The sequence below is a fragment of the Mobula birostris genome, chromosome 12 (genome assembly GCF_030028105.1).
Source record: "Mobula birostris isolate sMobBir1 chromosome 12, sMobBir1.hap1, whole genome shotgun sequence".
Taxonomy (NCBI): domain Eukaryota; kingdom Metazoa; phylum Chordata; class Chondrichthyes; order Myliobatiformes; family Myliobatidae; genus Mobula; species Mobula birostris.
Genome location: NC_092381.1, coordinates 59,825,462 through 59,843,642, shown reverse-complemented (window position 1 = coordinate 59,843,642; position 18,181 = coordinate 59,825,462). Strand labels below are relative to the sequence as shown.

At 40.2% G+C, this 18,181-nt stretch overlaps 1 protein-coding gene across 6 annotated transcripts in view; it reads left to right on the top strand.

The window, feature by feature from the left end:
* Positions 1–18,181, top strand: part of LOC140205954 (mesoderm induction early response protein 1-like) — a 49,685-nt gene that overhangs the window by 20,368 nt on the left and 11,136 nt on the right. For 5 of the 6 annotated variants that reach the window (XR_011888017.1, XM_072273867.1, XM_072273869.1 and 2 more), the window contains exons 7-10: positions 1,670–1,742; positions 7,931–8,082; positions 13,452–13,533; positions 15,607–15,701. Coding sequence is in view for 5 of the 6 variants with exons in the window: in XM_072273867.1 (XP_072129968.1) it covers positions 1,670–1,742; positions 7,931–8,082; positions 13,452–13,533; positions 15,607–15,701 (402 nt within the window). In the remaining variant the exon portion in view is untranslated. The remainder of the gene's footprint in view (positions 1–1,669; positions 1,743–7,930; positions 8,083–13,451; positions 13,534–15,606; positions 15,702–18,181) is intronic. The other variant, XM_072273868.1, reaches the window with a different exon arrangement.

The window sequence follows — 18,181 nt, the reverse complement described above, 5'->3', positions numbered from 1 at the left end:
ATCAAAAGATGTCTTCCCAATAAACTGGCCACTTAACATCACGGTTCAGTATTTTGACAGCATCACTTGTGTCCATGCCTCTAACCTTTAGTCAAACCTGGCCTCAAAACCTGAATTCCAAATGAGAGTTTATAGTGTTGCCCTCAACATAAAGAACATTTGATAGCTAATTTACCTAAGGGCCGCAGCAAAATTGATAGGACTAAAGAGAAGTTGTCCAATGCAAGATTCACTGCACTGATTGACTGTGCTTCAGGATATTTCTGCAGGAATGCTTTAAGAATCACTTCCCTCTTAATGTTGTGGTCACTGATCAGTTCTATTCAGTGTTCAATTATTCTCACAACTCCTTCACGCCAGGATAATCCTTGAAGCCTGGTGCAGTTCCAGTCATTGCTATCTTAAAACTAGGAAAATACCCACTAAACCCAAATGCTACCAAGTAATTTTTCTTTTGTCAACAACCTCTAACATTTTTACACACTCATCTCTAATCAGATAAAAATAGCATTGAAGACAATCTGCCAATGGAACAGTTGGGTTTTAGAGGCAAATTAAAAACTGGAGCTGCCCTCATGAATTTATCAGTATTTTGTAGTTGATCTGGTGTGAGGGTCAACCTCATAAGCGTTCAGTACGCCAAGACTCAGGGCAATCAGTACCAAGTAGAGTTAACTTGAAATGAACCATTCAATATCTGTCTGTCATGTGAGTCAGTGTATGCATCAGGCCTTTACAGTATTTCACAATCTCCCACCAAATTCCAGAAGCTTATGTTGTTGTCATTGTACTGCTGACTTAAGTGTCCATGCTAGCAGAAATAAGTTGGGAAGCAGGCAGGGAACCAGTAACTGAGTGTCAAGATCAGTGCTCAGGGGCAAGGTCAAGATCCGTTGCCTGAAATCACCCCACTCTGAACCCACCCTGCTATGTGGGATGTCTGTTGCAGTAAAACCTGAATATTATTTGCTGCTACTGAGCTGCAAAAAGTAAGTGGTTCTACAAGAATAGTACTGGGGGTGCGGGTAAGTAAGCCTAGGTGATAAAATGGTTCGGGCATCATTAAGCCTAATACCTTTTGTACTGGGAGAACAGTGTTGAATGTGTCATCACTCTTAAATAATATGTTATGCTAAATATAAAGGTATTAATAGGTTTGATATGGGCTGGCTGGTGGTGTTGTGACATCAGCATGGGACTTCAAGGCAGATGGTCCTGAGTTCAAACCCAGCCGGGTCCCAGCCTGGGCAGCAGCAGTATCTGCGTGGGAGAAAGACCTGGCAATCTACTTCTGTATCTTGTCATGAAAACTCTATGGACCCTACAGTCCATGAGGTCACGAAGAGTTGGACTCAACTTGACAATTGAACAACAAGATAGGTTTGATATAAACTCTGTTGTATAGTCTTGTTTTTATCGTAAACTTTCTATTAAAAACTTTATTCAGTTTTTGCCATTGTATTGCTGATTTAAGTGTCCATGCTAGTGGAAGTAAGTTAGGAAGCATGCAGGAAACCAGTAACTGAGTGTCAAAATCGGTGCTCAGGGAGCTGATTGGGTGTATCTTACCGGTTGTCAGCCTTGTGTAAAATATATTTATAATGTGTTACTTAGAGTAACCCTACCTTCTTCAATGTAGGTAGTAATGGTAGTTGATGTTTCTTTATAGGAGATCATGGTGGGCTCCCAGTACCAGGCTGATGTTCCTATAGGCTTTTATAAGTACAAAGAGAATGAAAAGGGTAAGCTCTTCTGTAGAATGTGTTTCTTTAATGATGCCATATTGGTGTGAGAAGCAGTTGAGAATTGTGGACTACATTCCAGTTAATGGTATTCTCCTACTATGAGAAGTTTTATGTTAGACTTTTACCTTTAGCTTAATTAAAATTTTACCTCTCTCTATCTATCTCTATCTCTATCTCTCTCTCTCTCTCTCTCTCTCTCTCTCTCTCTCTCTCTCTCCCCCTCTCTCCAACATCCCTTTTACTGTGAAGCTCTCTATTACCATACAGATCTATAACTTTTATTTAGCCTACTTTCAAATATACTAATTATATCGCAATTGAAAAATAGAAAGGAGTCATGTGGTTTCTCTTTTGAAATTTATACAGTAAGTCCATGTTCCCATTGCATTATCCCCTTGGTCTCCATGAAATAAGATGGAAAATTCCAAAGATTTGTAACATGCTAAATAAAAGATTTTATCTTCCTTAGTTCCTTGTCTCCTTCTCTTGGTTCCTGCGCCTCCATCACATCTGTTCTCAGAGTGATGGTTTCCATTCCAGAACATCTGAGATGTCCTCTTTTTCCAAAAAAGTAACATTTTCCATCCACCACCATCGATGCTGCTCTCACCTGCATCTCTTCTAGTTCCTGCGCATTAACCATCACTCCTTACCCCTACCGTGATAACAGAGATGGGGTTCCTCTTGTCCTTACCTTACCACTCCTTGAGCCTTGTATCCAGCATATCATTCTATGCAACTTTTCCAACGGAATCCTACCACTAGGCACATTTGTCCCCCCCACTGCCCCCCTCTACTTGCCATTAAGGGTCACTCTATGTCATTCCCTTGTCCATTTGTCTTTCTCTACTAATTTCCCTCCTGGCACTTGTTCCTGCAGTGGTGATAAATGATATACCTGCTCCTAAACCACCTTCCTCATCAGTATTCAGGGCCCCAAACAGTCCTTCCAGTGAGGCAACGCTTCACCTGCAAGTCTGTGAAGCTCTTGCTGCAGCCTCTCTACATCAGTGAGGCACAAATTGAGGGCTGATCCTGGCTGTTGTGATGGACTGCACCTTTCTTCTGTCCATCACAAAAGCCAGGATCACCTGGTGGTTGTCCATTTCAGTTAGACTTCCCATTCCCATACTAACCAGTCTGTCCATTGCCACCATGAGGTCACTCTCATACTTCACCTTCCACCTCCAACCTGATAGCAAGAGCATCAATTTTTCTCACTTCTGCTAATCACTCCCCTCTGACTCCCCCCTTCCTTCCCTTTATTCCATGGTGCATTTTCCTGTCCTATTTGATTCCTCCTTTAGCCCTTTACCTCTTTCTCCTATCACCTCCAGCTTCCTACATCATCCCTCCACCTCTCCCTCACCTGGTCTCACCCATCATCTGCCAGTTTGTACTCCTCCCCCTCCCTGATCTTATCATTATGAATCTGTCCCTATCTTTTCCAGTTTAGATGAAGGTCTCTGTCCAAAACATCAGCTGTTTATTCTCATCCATAGATGCTGTCTGACCTGCATCTCTAACATTTTGTGTGCATTGCTGAAGATTCCAGCATCTGCAGAGTTCTTGTCTCTCTTCCTTAGTGTTTAGCCATGAGCTAAGGTTTTGTATCATCCTCCTTGAGACTTCTTTCAGAGAAAATGAATATCTCGGTATCTACCCCATCAAGCTCTTTCAGAACCTTGAGTTTAACTGGGAGCATTTATCATGCTTCCAAATTGCTGTAAATTTATACGGGGATTAGAGTTACTCATCAAATGGAAATTCTTCTTCCAATGAATCCCATAACTGGAGAATCTGTGTCATAACACTGCCAGATCAAGTGTATCTTTTCTTGGATATTAAGACCCAAATATTAGGCAGTATTTGGTGTGGCCTCACCAAAGCCCTATTTCCCTGTACAACAACTCTCATGCAGTAAAGACAATGCCATTTACTTTATTAGTTGGTGTGCCTGCATGTTAACTTATGCATTTCATGAATCAATAAGCCAAAATGCTATTGTACATTGACCTTGCTCGTTGCTTGCCATTTATAATATGTTATGCTTTTCTTTTCCTAATAAAATGAATAGCTTCCTCCCTGCATTATAACCTATCTGCCCATTCATGTAGCCCAGTATGTCCTTGTTGACACTTTGCATCATCTTCACAAATTACTTTCCCACTAACATGTTTAGATAAACTACTTTTTTCTCTGTACTTAATGGAGATTATAAATAGCTAAGGATATCTGAGTATAGTGACCTCAAGTTCTAGGCTTCCCCCACCAGAAGAAGTATGCTGTACGTCCCCACTGATGCTTTTAAATTCCAGCTGATAGCCTAGCCTGTACAGTCTTTCATTAGACAAGCTGCTCATTCCAGTTGTTATTCTAGCAAACCTCCTGTAACTGTTGACAACACATTAACAACAGGAATTCTGCAGATGCTGGAAATTCAAGCAACACACATCAGAGTTGCTAGTGAACGCAGCAGGCCAGGCAGCGTCTCTAGGAAGAGGTACAGTCAGCGTTTCAGGCCAAGACCCGTCATCAGGACTAACTGAAGGAAGAGTTAGTAAGAGATTTGAGGGGGAGGGGGAGATCCAAAATGATAGGAGAAGACAGGAGGGGGAGGGATGGAGCCAAGAGCTGGACAGGTGATTGGCAAAGGGGATATGAGAGGATCATGGGACAGGAGGTCTGGAGAGAAAGACCGGGGGGGGGGGACCCAGAGGATGGGCAAGGGGTATAGTCAGGGGGACAGAGGGAGAAAAAGGAGAGTGAGAGAAAGAATGTGTGTATAAAAATAAACAACGGATAGGGTATGAGGGGGAGGTGGGGCATTAGTGGACGTTAGAGGTCAATGTTCATTAGCGGAAGTTAGAGAAGGCAATGTTCATAGCGGAACAAGTGCTACACATGCCCTTACACTTCCTCTCTTACCACCATTCAGGGCCCCAGACAATCCTTCCAGGTGAGGCAACACTTCACCTGTGAGTTGACTGGGGTGATATACTGCGTCCGGTGCTCCCGATGTGGCCTTTTATATATTGGCGAGACCCGACGCAGACTGGGAGACCGCTTTGCTGAACATCTACGCTCTGTCCGCCAGGGAAAGCAGGATCTCCCAGTGGCCACACATTTTAATTCCACATCCCATTCCCATTCTGACATGTCTATCCACGGCCTCCTCTACTGTAAAGATGAAGCCACACTCGGGTTGGAGGAACAACACCTTATATTCCGTCTGAGTAGCCTCCAACCTGATGGCATGAACATTGACTTCTCTAACTTCCGCTAATGCCCCACCTCCCCCTCGTACCCCATCCGTTATTTATTTTTATGCACACATTCTTTCTCTCACCCTCCTTTTTCTCCCTCTGTTCCTCTGACTATACCCCTTGCCCATCCTCTGGGTCCCCCAGACCTCCTGTCCCATGATCCTCTCATATCACCTGTTCAGCTCTTGGCTCCATCCCTCCCTCTCCTGTCTTGTCCTATCATTTTGGATCTCCCCCTCCCCCTCCCACTTTCAAATCTCTGACTAACTCTTCCTTCAGTTAGTCCTGACGAAGGGTCTCGGCCTGAAACGTCGACTGTACCTCTTCCTAGAGATGCTGCCTGGCCTGCTGCGTTCACCAGCAACTTTGATGTGTGTTGCGACAACACATTAATATCTTTTTTAAGCAAGCAGGTCAATAATAAGACCATAAGATATAGGAGCAGAATTGGGCTCCGCCATTTCATCATGGCTGATCCAATTTTCCTCTCAGCCCCAATCTCCTGCCTTCTCCCATATCCCTTCATGCCCTGACCAATCTTATCAACCTCTGCCTTAAATATATATAAAGACTTGTCCCTCACAGCTGTCTGTGGCAAAGAATCCCACAGATTCACCACTCTGACTAAAGAAATTCCTCCTCATCTCTGTTCTAAAAGGGCAAGATCTTCTCTTGAGAAAACCATGCTGACTGTGGCCTATTTATTCGTGCCTCCAAGTACCCTGAGACCTCATCCTTAAGAATCGAATGGACTCCAGCACCTTCCCAATCACTGAGGTCAAACTAACTGGCCTGTAGTTTCCTTTCTTCTGCCTCTCTTCTTGAAGAGTGGAGTGATATCTGCAATTTTCCAGTCTTCTGGCGCCATTGCAGAATCTAGTGATTCTTGAAATATCATTAACTAATGCCTTCACAATCTCTTCAGCTACCTCTTTCAGAACCCTGGAGTGTACACTGGTCCAGGTGACTTATCTACCTTCAGACCTTTCAGTTTCCCAAGAACCTTCTCTCTAGTTACGGTAACTTCACACACTTCATGACCGCTGACACCTTCAACTTCTGCCATACTGCTAGTGAAGACTGATGCAAGATACTTATTCAGTTCATCCACCATTTCCTTGTCCCCCATTACAACCTTTCTGACATCGTTTTCCAGCAGTCCAATATCCACTCTCACCCTCTCGTTTATACTTTATGTATCTGAAGAAACTTTTGATATCCTCTTTAATATTATTGGCTAGCATATTTTTGTATTAGTTGCCTTCTGTTTATTTGAAAGCTTCCCAATCCTCTAATTTCCCACTAACTTGCTCTAATGTGCCCTCTCTTTGGCTTTTAAGTTGACTTTGACTTTTAGCTACAGCTAATCCAGGCGTGTGCTTAGCATGCTGTACTTGACTTGGCAATGGACTGTTACTTTTGCATTTCAATAACCCTCACAGTAAACAATAACATTTTGTCAGCTTTGCTAATTATATGCTCTATTGATCATATAACTTTGCAGAATCTGCTCTGAGACCCTCATATCCCTTTGTTCTCTCCATTTAAGTAATATTTTTCTTTTTTCTTTTTCTGCCATTTAATTTCTAATACTTCAGCATTTATGCAACAACCTGGTATGCTCTTTGTCTTCTGTGTTTAATGTTTTATAACTATTTTAAGTTATTTGAAATTTATTAGGTTGACATTGTTTCATTCACTTCATTAAACAAAGTGTAAAATATGAGGCAACATTTTATCCTAGCCAAGCAATAGAAGCATCCTGTTTTAATTTAGAATTCTAGGGTCCTAAAATGCTCAAATTAGCTAAAATGTCAGAGAAATTCGCTTGCTTCAGAAAACACTTCCATTGAGCAAGCTGTAGCAATTAGTTCTGGCAAGTGTTCTGAACTGTTTTGGAGAAAATACCTTTTGCCAAAATGTATGTGGGGATAGATAAAAAACACAGCAGGATTCTTTAGTATGGATAGTGGATTCTGGATGGTAATCCACAGGGAACATTTCCAATCTGGTATCTAGAATGTTTTGCATTTCTTCTTTTAATTATTCACTTTTACAGAACTAGAATTTTATAGCAAATGTCACCCTCCGTCAAAGAGAGATCATAATTGTGTTCAGTCCTCTTTCTCCTCCGTCAGCGCAGAAATACTCTTGTCTAGCTACCTGTCAATAAGACATAAGACCAAATGTCTGAGGTACTCTGAGGCTTTTTAAAAAAAGTAAACCTTTTAAATTAACAAAAGCATTCCTTTTGTTTTCACTTGTGTGCTGGATCTTTACTAGACAATTCAAATGAATCCAAAAGCTTAGAAACATCTTTCATTGTATATAGCTTCTGAATCGGGTGACCCAGAAAGGTTCTAGCTTCGTTGCATGTTTCAATCGAGTGAGCTGACTTTGTGTATGCTGATCCGGTATCATTACTGAGGAATACTGCTGTGGCTTTTAGATTATCTGCTGCAGTAAGCTTTCACAATTAAGAATCAAAAGGATGTCAACACATGTGCTTGTTCATGATTAAAAACAAAGTCCAAAAAAGTGTGTTGTAAGGGAGTGGGATTGTGTGTTCAACCAATATCACGTCATCAGAAAGCCTGATGATCTTTTCAGGATTTGCATGTAAGGAGTGGTTGATTAGATTAATTATCAAAATCCTTACAGCATCTCAAGATTTCTATGCCAGTGTAAGCTGTAACTGAGGAAGATAAATTCATTATTTTCTTTTCAATTTGTTTAATGTTTTTTTCAGATAATCTAAAAGATTGAAGCATATAGGTTATTTGTCAGCTATTGAAATTTGTTCTTTTTATAGGAGTGCCCTTTAATTTAAAAACAAACCAAGTAAGATGCGTAGTGATCGCAAGTATGTGGCATAGGTAAAACTGTGCACTAATGGATCTTATAAAAATCTATGTCTAGTATATGAGAATGAAGACCAGTTGTTGTGGAATCCTGATTTTCTGCCTGAGAATAAAGTGGTGGAATTTCTTTGTGATGCTAGTAAGCGTACGGGTGAGGAGAAGGGATTGGATGCAATACCAGAAGGCTCGCACATAAAAGACAATGAACAGGTTGGTTGTGTATGTTGAATTGTAAAATTGATTTTTATATATTAAACAAGACTAGTTTACAGTTAAAGTTGGAATTATGTAAAGTAACGAAGGTCTCAAATTTTCCAGTATCCCTTTTATTCCAGTTCAAGTAACTAGGAAGGTCAATACGTTTGGTAGGAACTGTAAGAAGATTAAGAAGTCAATTCATTCACCTTTGTTTAACATTATTGCAAAAGGAGTAATTATTCAAAATGTAATGAAAATGCCTTTTACTTATTATATTGCTCCTTGCTGAGGCATTCTTTCTATTAGAAAATATTGCAACTAAATTCAATTCGCTAGAGTTTGAAACAGCTCATTCAGATAAGTCAATTACAGTTTAAGATTTCTAGGTGCGCAACAGCAATCCTCTTTGAAGCTTATGCTTCCACATTAGGCAGTCTCTGAAAATAAATATTTTGAATGTCTCCCATACATCTGTAGTAGCAGTTGTATGGTCAAAAATCTAGAACTATATTGTGTTCCTCCTGTATCATTTTCTGGCCTGTAGGCTAATTACCATCACTTCAAATTAAGACCTTTTACTATGGCCCTTGCGGGAATTAAATTCCAGTCTATAAACATGGCAATCAACCTGTATAAAGCATAATCCATATGGGTTTCATTGCCCTACTTTGCCTAGCTACAAACAATTATTCCTCCTAGCAAGCCATTTATCATGGTAAGACCCATAAGACATTGGAGCAGAATTATGCCATTTGGCCAATCATCTGCCCTGTTATTCCATCCTGGCTGATTTATTGTCCCTTTCAACCCCATTCTCTCACCTATTCCCCATTAACATTTGACGCCCTTACTAATCAAGAACCTATCAACCTGTTTTAAATATACCCAGTGACTTGGCCTCCACAGCCGTCTGTGGCAATGAATTGCACAGATTCACCACCCTCTGGCTAAAGAGCCATCAAACACTGTTCATAACTTAACCCTTTTCCCAGAATCACTCTGGTGAATATCCTCTGAACCCTTTTCAATGCCAGCACATCTTTTCTTAGATAAGAGATCCAAAACTGCTCAGAATACTCCAAATATGGTCTAACCAATTTCTTAAAAAGTATCAGCATTACATCCTTGCTTTTATATTGTTATCTTGAAATGAATGCTCACATTGCATTTGCCTTCTTTACTGCCAACTGGTATTGCAAGATAACCTTCAGGGAATCCTACACAAGGACACCCAAGTCCCTTTGCAACTCTTGATTGCTGAATTTTCTCCCCATTCAGAAAATACTCTATGCCTTTATTCCTCCTACCAAAGTGCATGCATACACTTCCCAACACTATATTCCATCTGCTACTTTGCCCATTCTCCTAATCTGTCTTAAATCCTTCTGCAAATTCCTTGCTTCCTCAACACCACTTGCCCCTACACCTGTCTTCATACAGTCTGCAAACTTGGCCACAAAGCCATCATATCATGTGAAAAAAAGATGGTCCCAACACCAAGCCCTGCAAAAGACCACCAGTCACCAGCAGCCAACCAGAAAAGGCACCATTTGTTCCCATTCTTTACTTCTTGCCAGTCAGCCACTCTTCTGCCCACACCAGTATCTTTACCTCTTGCCAGTCAGCCACTCTTCTACCCACACCAGTATCTTTACCTCTTGCCAGTCAGCCACTCTTCTGCCCACACCAGTATCTTTACCTCTTGCCAGTCAGCCACTCTTCTACCCACACCAGTATCTTTACCTCTTGCCAGTCAGCCACTCTTCTACCCACACCAGTATCTTTACTTCTTGCCAGTCAGCCACTCTTCTGCCCACACCAGTATCTTTACCTCTTGCCAGTCAGCCACTCTTCTACCCACACCAGTATCTTTACCTCTTGCCAGTCAGCCACTCTTCTGCCCACACCAGTATCTTTACCTCTTGCCAGTCAGCCACTCTTCTGCCCACACCAGTATCTTTACCTCTTGCCAGTCAGCCACTCTTCTACCCACACCAGTATCTTCCTGGTAATATCATGGGCTTTAGCCTTGTTTAGCACCTTGTCAGAAGCTTTCTGAAAATCCAAGTAAAAAAGTCCACTGATTCTCCTTTGTCTATCCTAACCTGCCTGTTATTTCATCAAAGAATTCCAACAGATTTGACAGGCAAGATACCCCGTTAACGAAACCATGCTGACTTTGTCCTATTTTATCATGTGCCTACAATTACCCTTGCACCTCATCCTTAATATTGGACTCCATCATCTTCTCAACCACTGAAGTCAGACGAACTGGTCTATAATTTCCTTTATTTTGCCTACTTCCCTTCTTAAAGAGTGGAATGACATTTGTAATTTTCCAGTCCTCTGAATCCATCCCAGAATTTAGTGATTCTTGAAAGATCACTACTAATGCCTCCAGAATCTCTTCAGCTACCTTTTTCAAAAGCCTGGCATGCAGTCCATCTACCTTCAGAACTTTGAGCTTCCCAAGCACCTTCTTAGAAACAGCAAGTAAACTCACTTCTTTCCCCTGATACTCAACATTCTGCTGCTGATGTCTTTCACAGTGAAGACTGACACAAAGTATTTACTAAATTCATCCACCATCTCTTTATCTTCCGTTACTACCCCTCTTAACAGCATGCTCCAGTAGTCAATTATCCACTCTTACCTCATTTTATTTTACTCTTAATGTATCTGAAAAACTTTTGGTATCTTTGAATATTATTGGCTAACTTACCTTCATATTTCATCTTTTCTCTCTGTTTGCTTTTTTAAAAGTTATATTCTGTTGGATTTTAAAAACTTTCCAATCATCAAATCTCCTACTAATTTTTGCTATATTATATGCCCACTCTTTTGTTTTTCTGCTGTTTTGGACTTCCCTTGCCTCTTTAATTCCCTTTAGTCCACTGTAATAATGATGCATCTGACTTTAGCTTCTCCCTCTCAAACTGCAGGGTGAATTCTATTATATTATGGTCGTTGGCTCCTAAGGGTTCCATTACCTTAACTTCCCTAATCAAATCTAGTTCATTACATAACACCAAATCCAGAATTGCCTTTTTCTACAGGGTTTAACCACAAGCTACTCTAAAATGCCATCTCATAGGCATTTTACAAATGCTCCATGGCTATCGTAATATTGCCCTTATATGTCCTTTCTATCTCGTAGTTTGTACCCCACATCCTGACTACTGTTCAGAAGCCTGTTTATAACTCCTGTCGGTTGATAAAGGATCTAGTGCTTTACTGGCTTATATGACACATAAACTCTTCACAAGCTTCCAGCCTAGGCATCAGCCCTGATGAAGATGCCGGAGTTTGTCATCAAAACGTCAATTAAAATCGAACCTATACCGGGCTGAAAGTCTGAGTAGAGCTTATGCATCTCAACAGGGTCTTCTTACCCTTGCAGTTTCTTAATTCCACCCACATGGATTATACATCTTCTGATCCTATGTCACTTCTTTCTAAGGATTTGATTTCACTTTTTATTTTACCAACAGAGCCACCCCCTTTGCCACCCTGCCTGTACTTTAGATACTGTGTGTATCCCTGGATGTTAAGCTCCCATCTATGATCTTCATTCAACCATGACTCAGTGATACCCACAATGTCATACCTGCCAATCTCTAATAGCGCTACAAGATCATTTACCTTATTCTGTATACTGCACGCATTCAAATATAGCACCTTCAGTCCTGTATTCATCACCCTTTTGGATTTTGTCCCCATGTTACACTTTAACTCATCACACTGATGCAATATTTCCCATTCATCTGCCTGTCCTTCCTCACAGTCTCACTACACATTGCATTGACTTGTATACCAACTGCCCCATCCTTAGCCCTATCACTCTGGTTCCCATCCCACTGCCAAATTAGTTTAAGCCCTCCCAACAGCCGTAGCAAATCTGCAGTAAAGTTCAGGTGTAACCCAACTTTTTTGTACAGGTCATGTTATCCCCAGAAGAGATCCCGATGATCCAGAAATCTGAAACCCTGCCCCCTGAGCCAATTACTCAGCCACACATTCATCTGCCTAGTCATCCAACTCTTACCCTCACTGCTGCACGGCATAGGTAGTAATCCAGATATTACTTCCTTTGAGTACTTGCTTTTCAGCTCTCCACTTAACACTATATTCTCTCTTCAGGGCCTCATCCCTCTTCTTACCATGTATGGTATTGGTAGCAATATGTACCACGACTTCCAGCTGTTCACCCTCCTCCTTTAGAATGCTGTGGACCCAATTCGAGACATCCCTGGCAGCTGAGAGGCATACCATCAGGGTGTCTCTTTCACATCCACAGGTTCTCCTTTAACTATGTAATCTATCACTACTGCACTCCTCTTCTTCTCCTGTCCCGTCTGAGCCAGGGGCTAGAGTGAGTGTCAGCAAGCTGGTCACTGCAGTTTTCCCCTGGCAGGTCGTTACCACATTTCACACCCCCCACCCAGTATCCAAAGTGGTATAGTTATTATTGAAGGGAACAGCCACGGGGACTCTGCACTGGCTGCCTATTCCCTTTCCCTCTCCTAGCAGTCAGTCACTCACTCACCCACCCACTCCTACCCCATTGCATTCTGCATCTTGGGGGTGACTCCCTCCCTGTAGCTCCTATCTGTCACCTCCTCATTTTCCCCATATAAGCCGAAGGTCATCAGGCTGCAGCTATTGTTCCTTAACACAGTCTCAGGAACTGCAGCTCGATGCACCTCATACAGATGTAGTGCATGTAGATCAGGTCAAATAAATGCTGAGCAAATCACATCATAATTAGGTGAATGTTTGAGACAACCAATATTGTGCACACATTTATACTGAAGGAGTACGCATACAGCCTGTGAACCTGTTCTCTTCTGACATTTAGTGAAATTATGGCAGATCCATGACCAAACCCAATAAACCTGCTTTCCCTTCTTCATACTTCTGGTTAATTAAAATATATTACTCAAATGTAAAGTCAATAATTGATCAAGCAGTGATTGCTAAAATAGAGGGGTGTTCCAAACCTCAGCTATCTCTTATACATGGAAATGTTTCCTAGATTCTGAAAGGTGTTTTTCTTATCTTTAGTTTTCTACTGAGCATTTGTATCACATTAAAGTTTATTAGCTTTATTGTAATTTTCCTGTAACAATTTGATACTTTATTATAAATTAAACTCAGAACACAAATAGTAACACAATAATATGGCAATATTTTATAATTAATTTGTTAGAAATAACTGTGTAATTACCTATAATAGTAAATAATAACTATAGATTGTCACTTTTAAAATCATTTATGTGCATCAAATTCTGGACACCAAACATAGATTTAGATGAAAAACTTACATCTGGTTACTGATTTGGAAAAGTGAATTTGTGATTTGTGAATTCTATTTGTTTTAGGCATTGTATGAATTGGTTAAGTGCAACTTTGATACAGATGAGGCACTGCGAAGATTGAGATTTAATGTGAAAGCAGCCAGAGGTAAGAATATTTTAATTTTCCATTATATAGTGTTTCTTTAGCAACTGGCAGCGTGACAATATAGCATGATGATAATACCATTTCAGCTTGGGTATGAAATCATGGACTTTGACTAAAACTTGCTAATGACTGCTGCTGATCCATATGGTAAGAAAGGACATGCAATACCTGGACTCGTCAGTGTTGATTTAGTGGGCATAGTTGTCCCAGTTCAATATAACATGACAACAGCACTTGACAAGTTTTTATATTTATAGGTTTGCAGACTATAACACCCACCTTTGGTATTATAGTCGGAGAAAAATATTGCTTGATCAGCCAAGCCACAGCAGTACAGCCAAATATGAAACAAACATTAGGAAACATTCAGAGGCTAAAAAATTATTAAAAGCATGAGTATTAAAAAAAGTTGAAGAAAGGAAATGAAAACACTTTCAAAGAAAACGAAAGGCATAGACAGTCGTTAATACAACACGCACAACACACTAAAGGAACTCAGCAGGTCGGGCAGCATCCATGGAAACAAACAGTCAACATTTTGGGCCGAGGTACAACATGGTAACAGGTTCTGAGGCATACTGAGTCCATGCTGACAACCAACTACCTGCTTAGATTAAGTATGTTTTATTTCCTCCACATTCTCATCAACTCACCTCAGACTCTACCACTGATTGCAGACCAAGTCAATTTGCAGTGTTAGCAAATTGTATCAATCCACGTCTCAAGATGTGGGAGGTAATCAGAGCATCCGGAGGAAACACACACAGACAGTGTCCAGGATCAGGAGGTTAAGCAGATTTATTTTTACTTAAAAAATGTATATTACCTTATGCTTTTCGAGGTCCCTCAACCCTTGCCCTTCATTCAAAGATTGAACTGCATTCCTCCTTCAGGCTTAGCTTGGCAAAAGTTCACATCTCAGATTCTCCCAGTTTGTGTTACAGATTATTGGGTAATAAAACTTCCTGTTGGGTTAACAGAGACTTCAGTCAGACATTCAAAGTTTTAATGCTTTTTAGAGCACCCAGAATTGTTTTCTCACCTGCTTCAGAGGACTGTATTCGATGTTTAATTTTTCAGCTTTTTTGTCCTAGAGGCTTCTGTCAACATTGCTTTGAGATGCTCTGGATACATTTTGTCAGGAAAGATTACAAGAAGTCTTGAACATTTTTCCTGTTGTTTCTAATATTTCTAAAGTTTAATCTGAAAAAAGCTTTTTTCTGAAAACACATGTCTATTTTCAAGCTAAATTCATATCTTGCTGTTAGTAAGATGTATATTTCTCAAGAGCTAAATTCAGGAGAGTTTATTCACTTTTTTTTTGGCAACTTCTAGCTAACATTTAATTTTGATTGCTGTTTTGCATCCTTATGATTGGCTTTTTGTTAAAAGTTTTGTGAATTATGTGTTTTGGAACTGACCATGGATACATTTAAAAGATAAAAGGAGAGGTAGGAGTGGGAGTCTTATCAATATGTCAGAGTACCAGTAACGTGAAATCTCATTATCCCAAACATGGCAATGAAAAACAAAATAAAGCTTTTCTTGAGATAATTAACAAAGCATAGAATATTTTTTAATTAAAACTTTCATGAGAGATGAATCATTGGAACACCGAAGTTTACTATCTCAATATCAAAATAAAGCTTTTATTTCCTCTCCACTTCCCTCATCTAAAATGTTCGGCATTACAAACTTCCCAGTGTTGAGTGCTATTATTTAGTACCAATAAATTTGCGCTATAAAAGCGGCAAGAGAGAAAAATACCAAAAGGGAAAACTGAATGCTTGTCACTGAAAGTTACAATGGTTAGATATGGTTAGAATCTAATTCATAGATGCTGTGACGTAAGGACGTGTTCCCATATGCTAAAACTTTAAAAACAAAATTGAATGGAATGACTTTGATTAAAAATTAGGCCTTTGGCTGTGATCTTTGTTTACTTATAGTCATCCAAGTGGTACACTGAGCACATAATACGTAATGCAATTGGATATAGAAGAAATGTGTAAATACTTGTGAATTCTGTTGTAATTGGCACTTTTAAGTTAATGAGATTTTCATTCGTTGTAGAAGAACTCTCTATTTGGAGTGAAGAAGAGTGTAGGAATTTTGAACAGGGTCTCAAGGCATATGGGAAAGATTTCCATTTGATCCAGGCCAACAAGGTAAAATCTTGTGGATCTAAGCTTGCAATCTTGACCTTTTGATATAAATGTTGCTAATTGAACAATTCTAAATAATTCTAAATATGAAACTAAAGTTTGGAATGCCAATCAGCAAAAACACACACATTTTCTTGCCTCATCTACAACTCATGGTATAGGCAGACCTATATGTACAGTCGATTTTTAATTGCATACCCTGTGTTCAGGGAGAATAAATACTGACTGACTGATGCATATGCATCCTGTAAATGGATAAATTTTGAAAAATTATCATGCGGTTATCATAAATTTTCTAGTATTGCCAACAAAATTAGATATTTTTTGTGTGTGTTTTATTAGAACTGCTTTTAAAGGTTCAATTTCAAATTTGAAAACCTTTTCTGTAATATTGAACCAGATTGTGCTAGAGTTGGTCAATTTAGTATGCTCATTCTCCACATTCATTATGCACTTTGCCCAGAGGCTGAGTGCAAATTAAGTTGGCCCTTTATACCAGGGAGACTCGTGAAAGTTCGTGCAGCTCCCCACATAGAACATTCCTTTAGCAAGTGCTGCTGATACCCTGTACACACAATCTTAGCATGTGTCAAAAGACTTCTGGACAATTTTCAATTAGTAGTCAGATAATCACTTTCCAATTGGAAAATGCCAATGGTTTAGCACTTGGCTAGATAGCCCGGCTTGAAGTGACTGTGGCTCCGTTTCTTGTGGTCCATTCATAGTGACTGCAACCTCCTCCGGCTTGTCAGTGCTCTTCTGGGCTCGATGATGAATCCATTGGCTCAGCCACAAGATTTGCTAGAGGTTGGAGAGTGTGTAAGAGGCAATTCTCTTTAAAAACACTAGATAGACAAGTACAATATTGGCCCCATTTGTTACAGAAAATAAGTGTTTTTGCAGTATAATAAAGCTGTGTTCTTGCCTTTCAATTTCACATATCCATCAAAAGTTTACTATGTGTAATGTCTTATTTACTTGTAATAACAATAAATTATCTTTTTCATAACAAATTAGTATTTTAATAAGAATATTTTTTATTACCTGCTAATATTATAATGCACACTCAACATCCAGCATTACCATTCTTGAATATTCCCAGACATCAGGCCAGAGGTTAGCACCACTAGGATGTAGTCTTAGGACCAGGCAGTATTTTGAAGAAATTTCACTACTTAGAGGGAGAAAGGTAGTTAGAGCTTCCAGGATTTCAAAAGATTTGAAATCCACCAAGCTTTGTGTTTGTAGCATTGCGAAGAATAACTTTAATATTTCTGACGTAAAAACTCAGCATGTGAAATGGCTGATACTATCAAGAGGCTTTGTCTGGGCTTATTATAATGAAAATATTTTTTAAACAACATTCCTGAAATAATTTACTTCCAGTATTGGTTTTGAAGTCATATTCTAGTGAACTCCAGAATGAAAGAATTTGATGGTGCTGCTTCAAATTAGAAGCTTAGTGTGTGTGGCCCTCCATTGGTTGAGGTTGACCAAGATTTTGCGTCTTAGCTATGTGCGTCATTGGTGCAGCACCATCTGTGGCTGGTGAGACCACTGCAAGCATGGCAGTCTTGCAGAGATCACATCTATAGGTGGTCTGAGCTCTTCTGGAGATGTAATGTTCCTTTCTATGAGCCCGTTTATCATCTGACACTTTTAGGAATTTTTCCTCACCTGGCTTAAGGTGATGTTTCAGGTTGCTTCTCCTGGTGCAGTCCGCTACAAGTTCTTCCCTGGACTCAATGTTGATGTCCAGTGTCTTTATGTCCTGCTTGCAGACATCACTGTAGCACCGTTGTGGCAGCCAACGATTCTCTTGCCTGAAGCTTACCATAGAAGATATCTTTTGGGATGCGACAGACTTGGCCCAGCCAGCGCAGCCAATGCTGCCTGAGCAGGGTGTACATACTAGGGAGGCCGGCATGAGAGAACCTTAGCATTGGGTACTCTGTCTCGCCAGGAGATGCAGAAGATGGGACAAAGGCATCTTAAATGGAAGGTTTGAGCCTTCTCTCTTGCTTAGCGTAATTTGTCCAGGTCTCAGTACTGCACAGCAGTTTGCTGATGATAGAAGTATTGTACATTTGTTTTTGAGGTCTTCTTCACAAAGGTAGCTAAGGCTGTGCTGTAAGTGGTGTTCCGCAGAAGTTTGTGTGAAAAGCATGCTGCCAAGGAGGGAGTACCTGACATGATCAAGTCCAGCTAGTACTAGTGTCTGGAGTGAGAGTGTCCCCAGGAAGCCTTGTGTTGAAACTTAGTCTGGAAGTGAGTTGGTGATTCATAGATTATGATAGTTGCAGAATTCCAGCAATTGCTGTTCTCTCTGGTTCATCTTGCCTATAACAAAGTAATCTAAGCATAGACCAGAGGGCCATAAGTCATGATCTTCACCAGCTCTGGCATTGAAGTCACCCAGGAGAACAAGATATTTCTTGCTGGTGGCTGTAATGTTCTCATAAAACTCATCCTTTGTCTCGGAT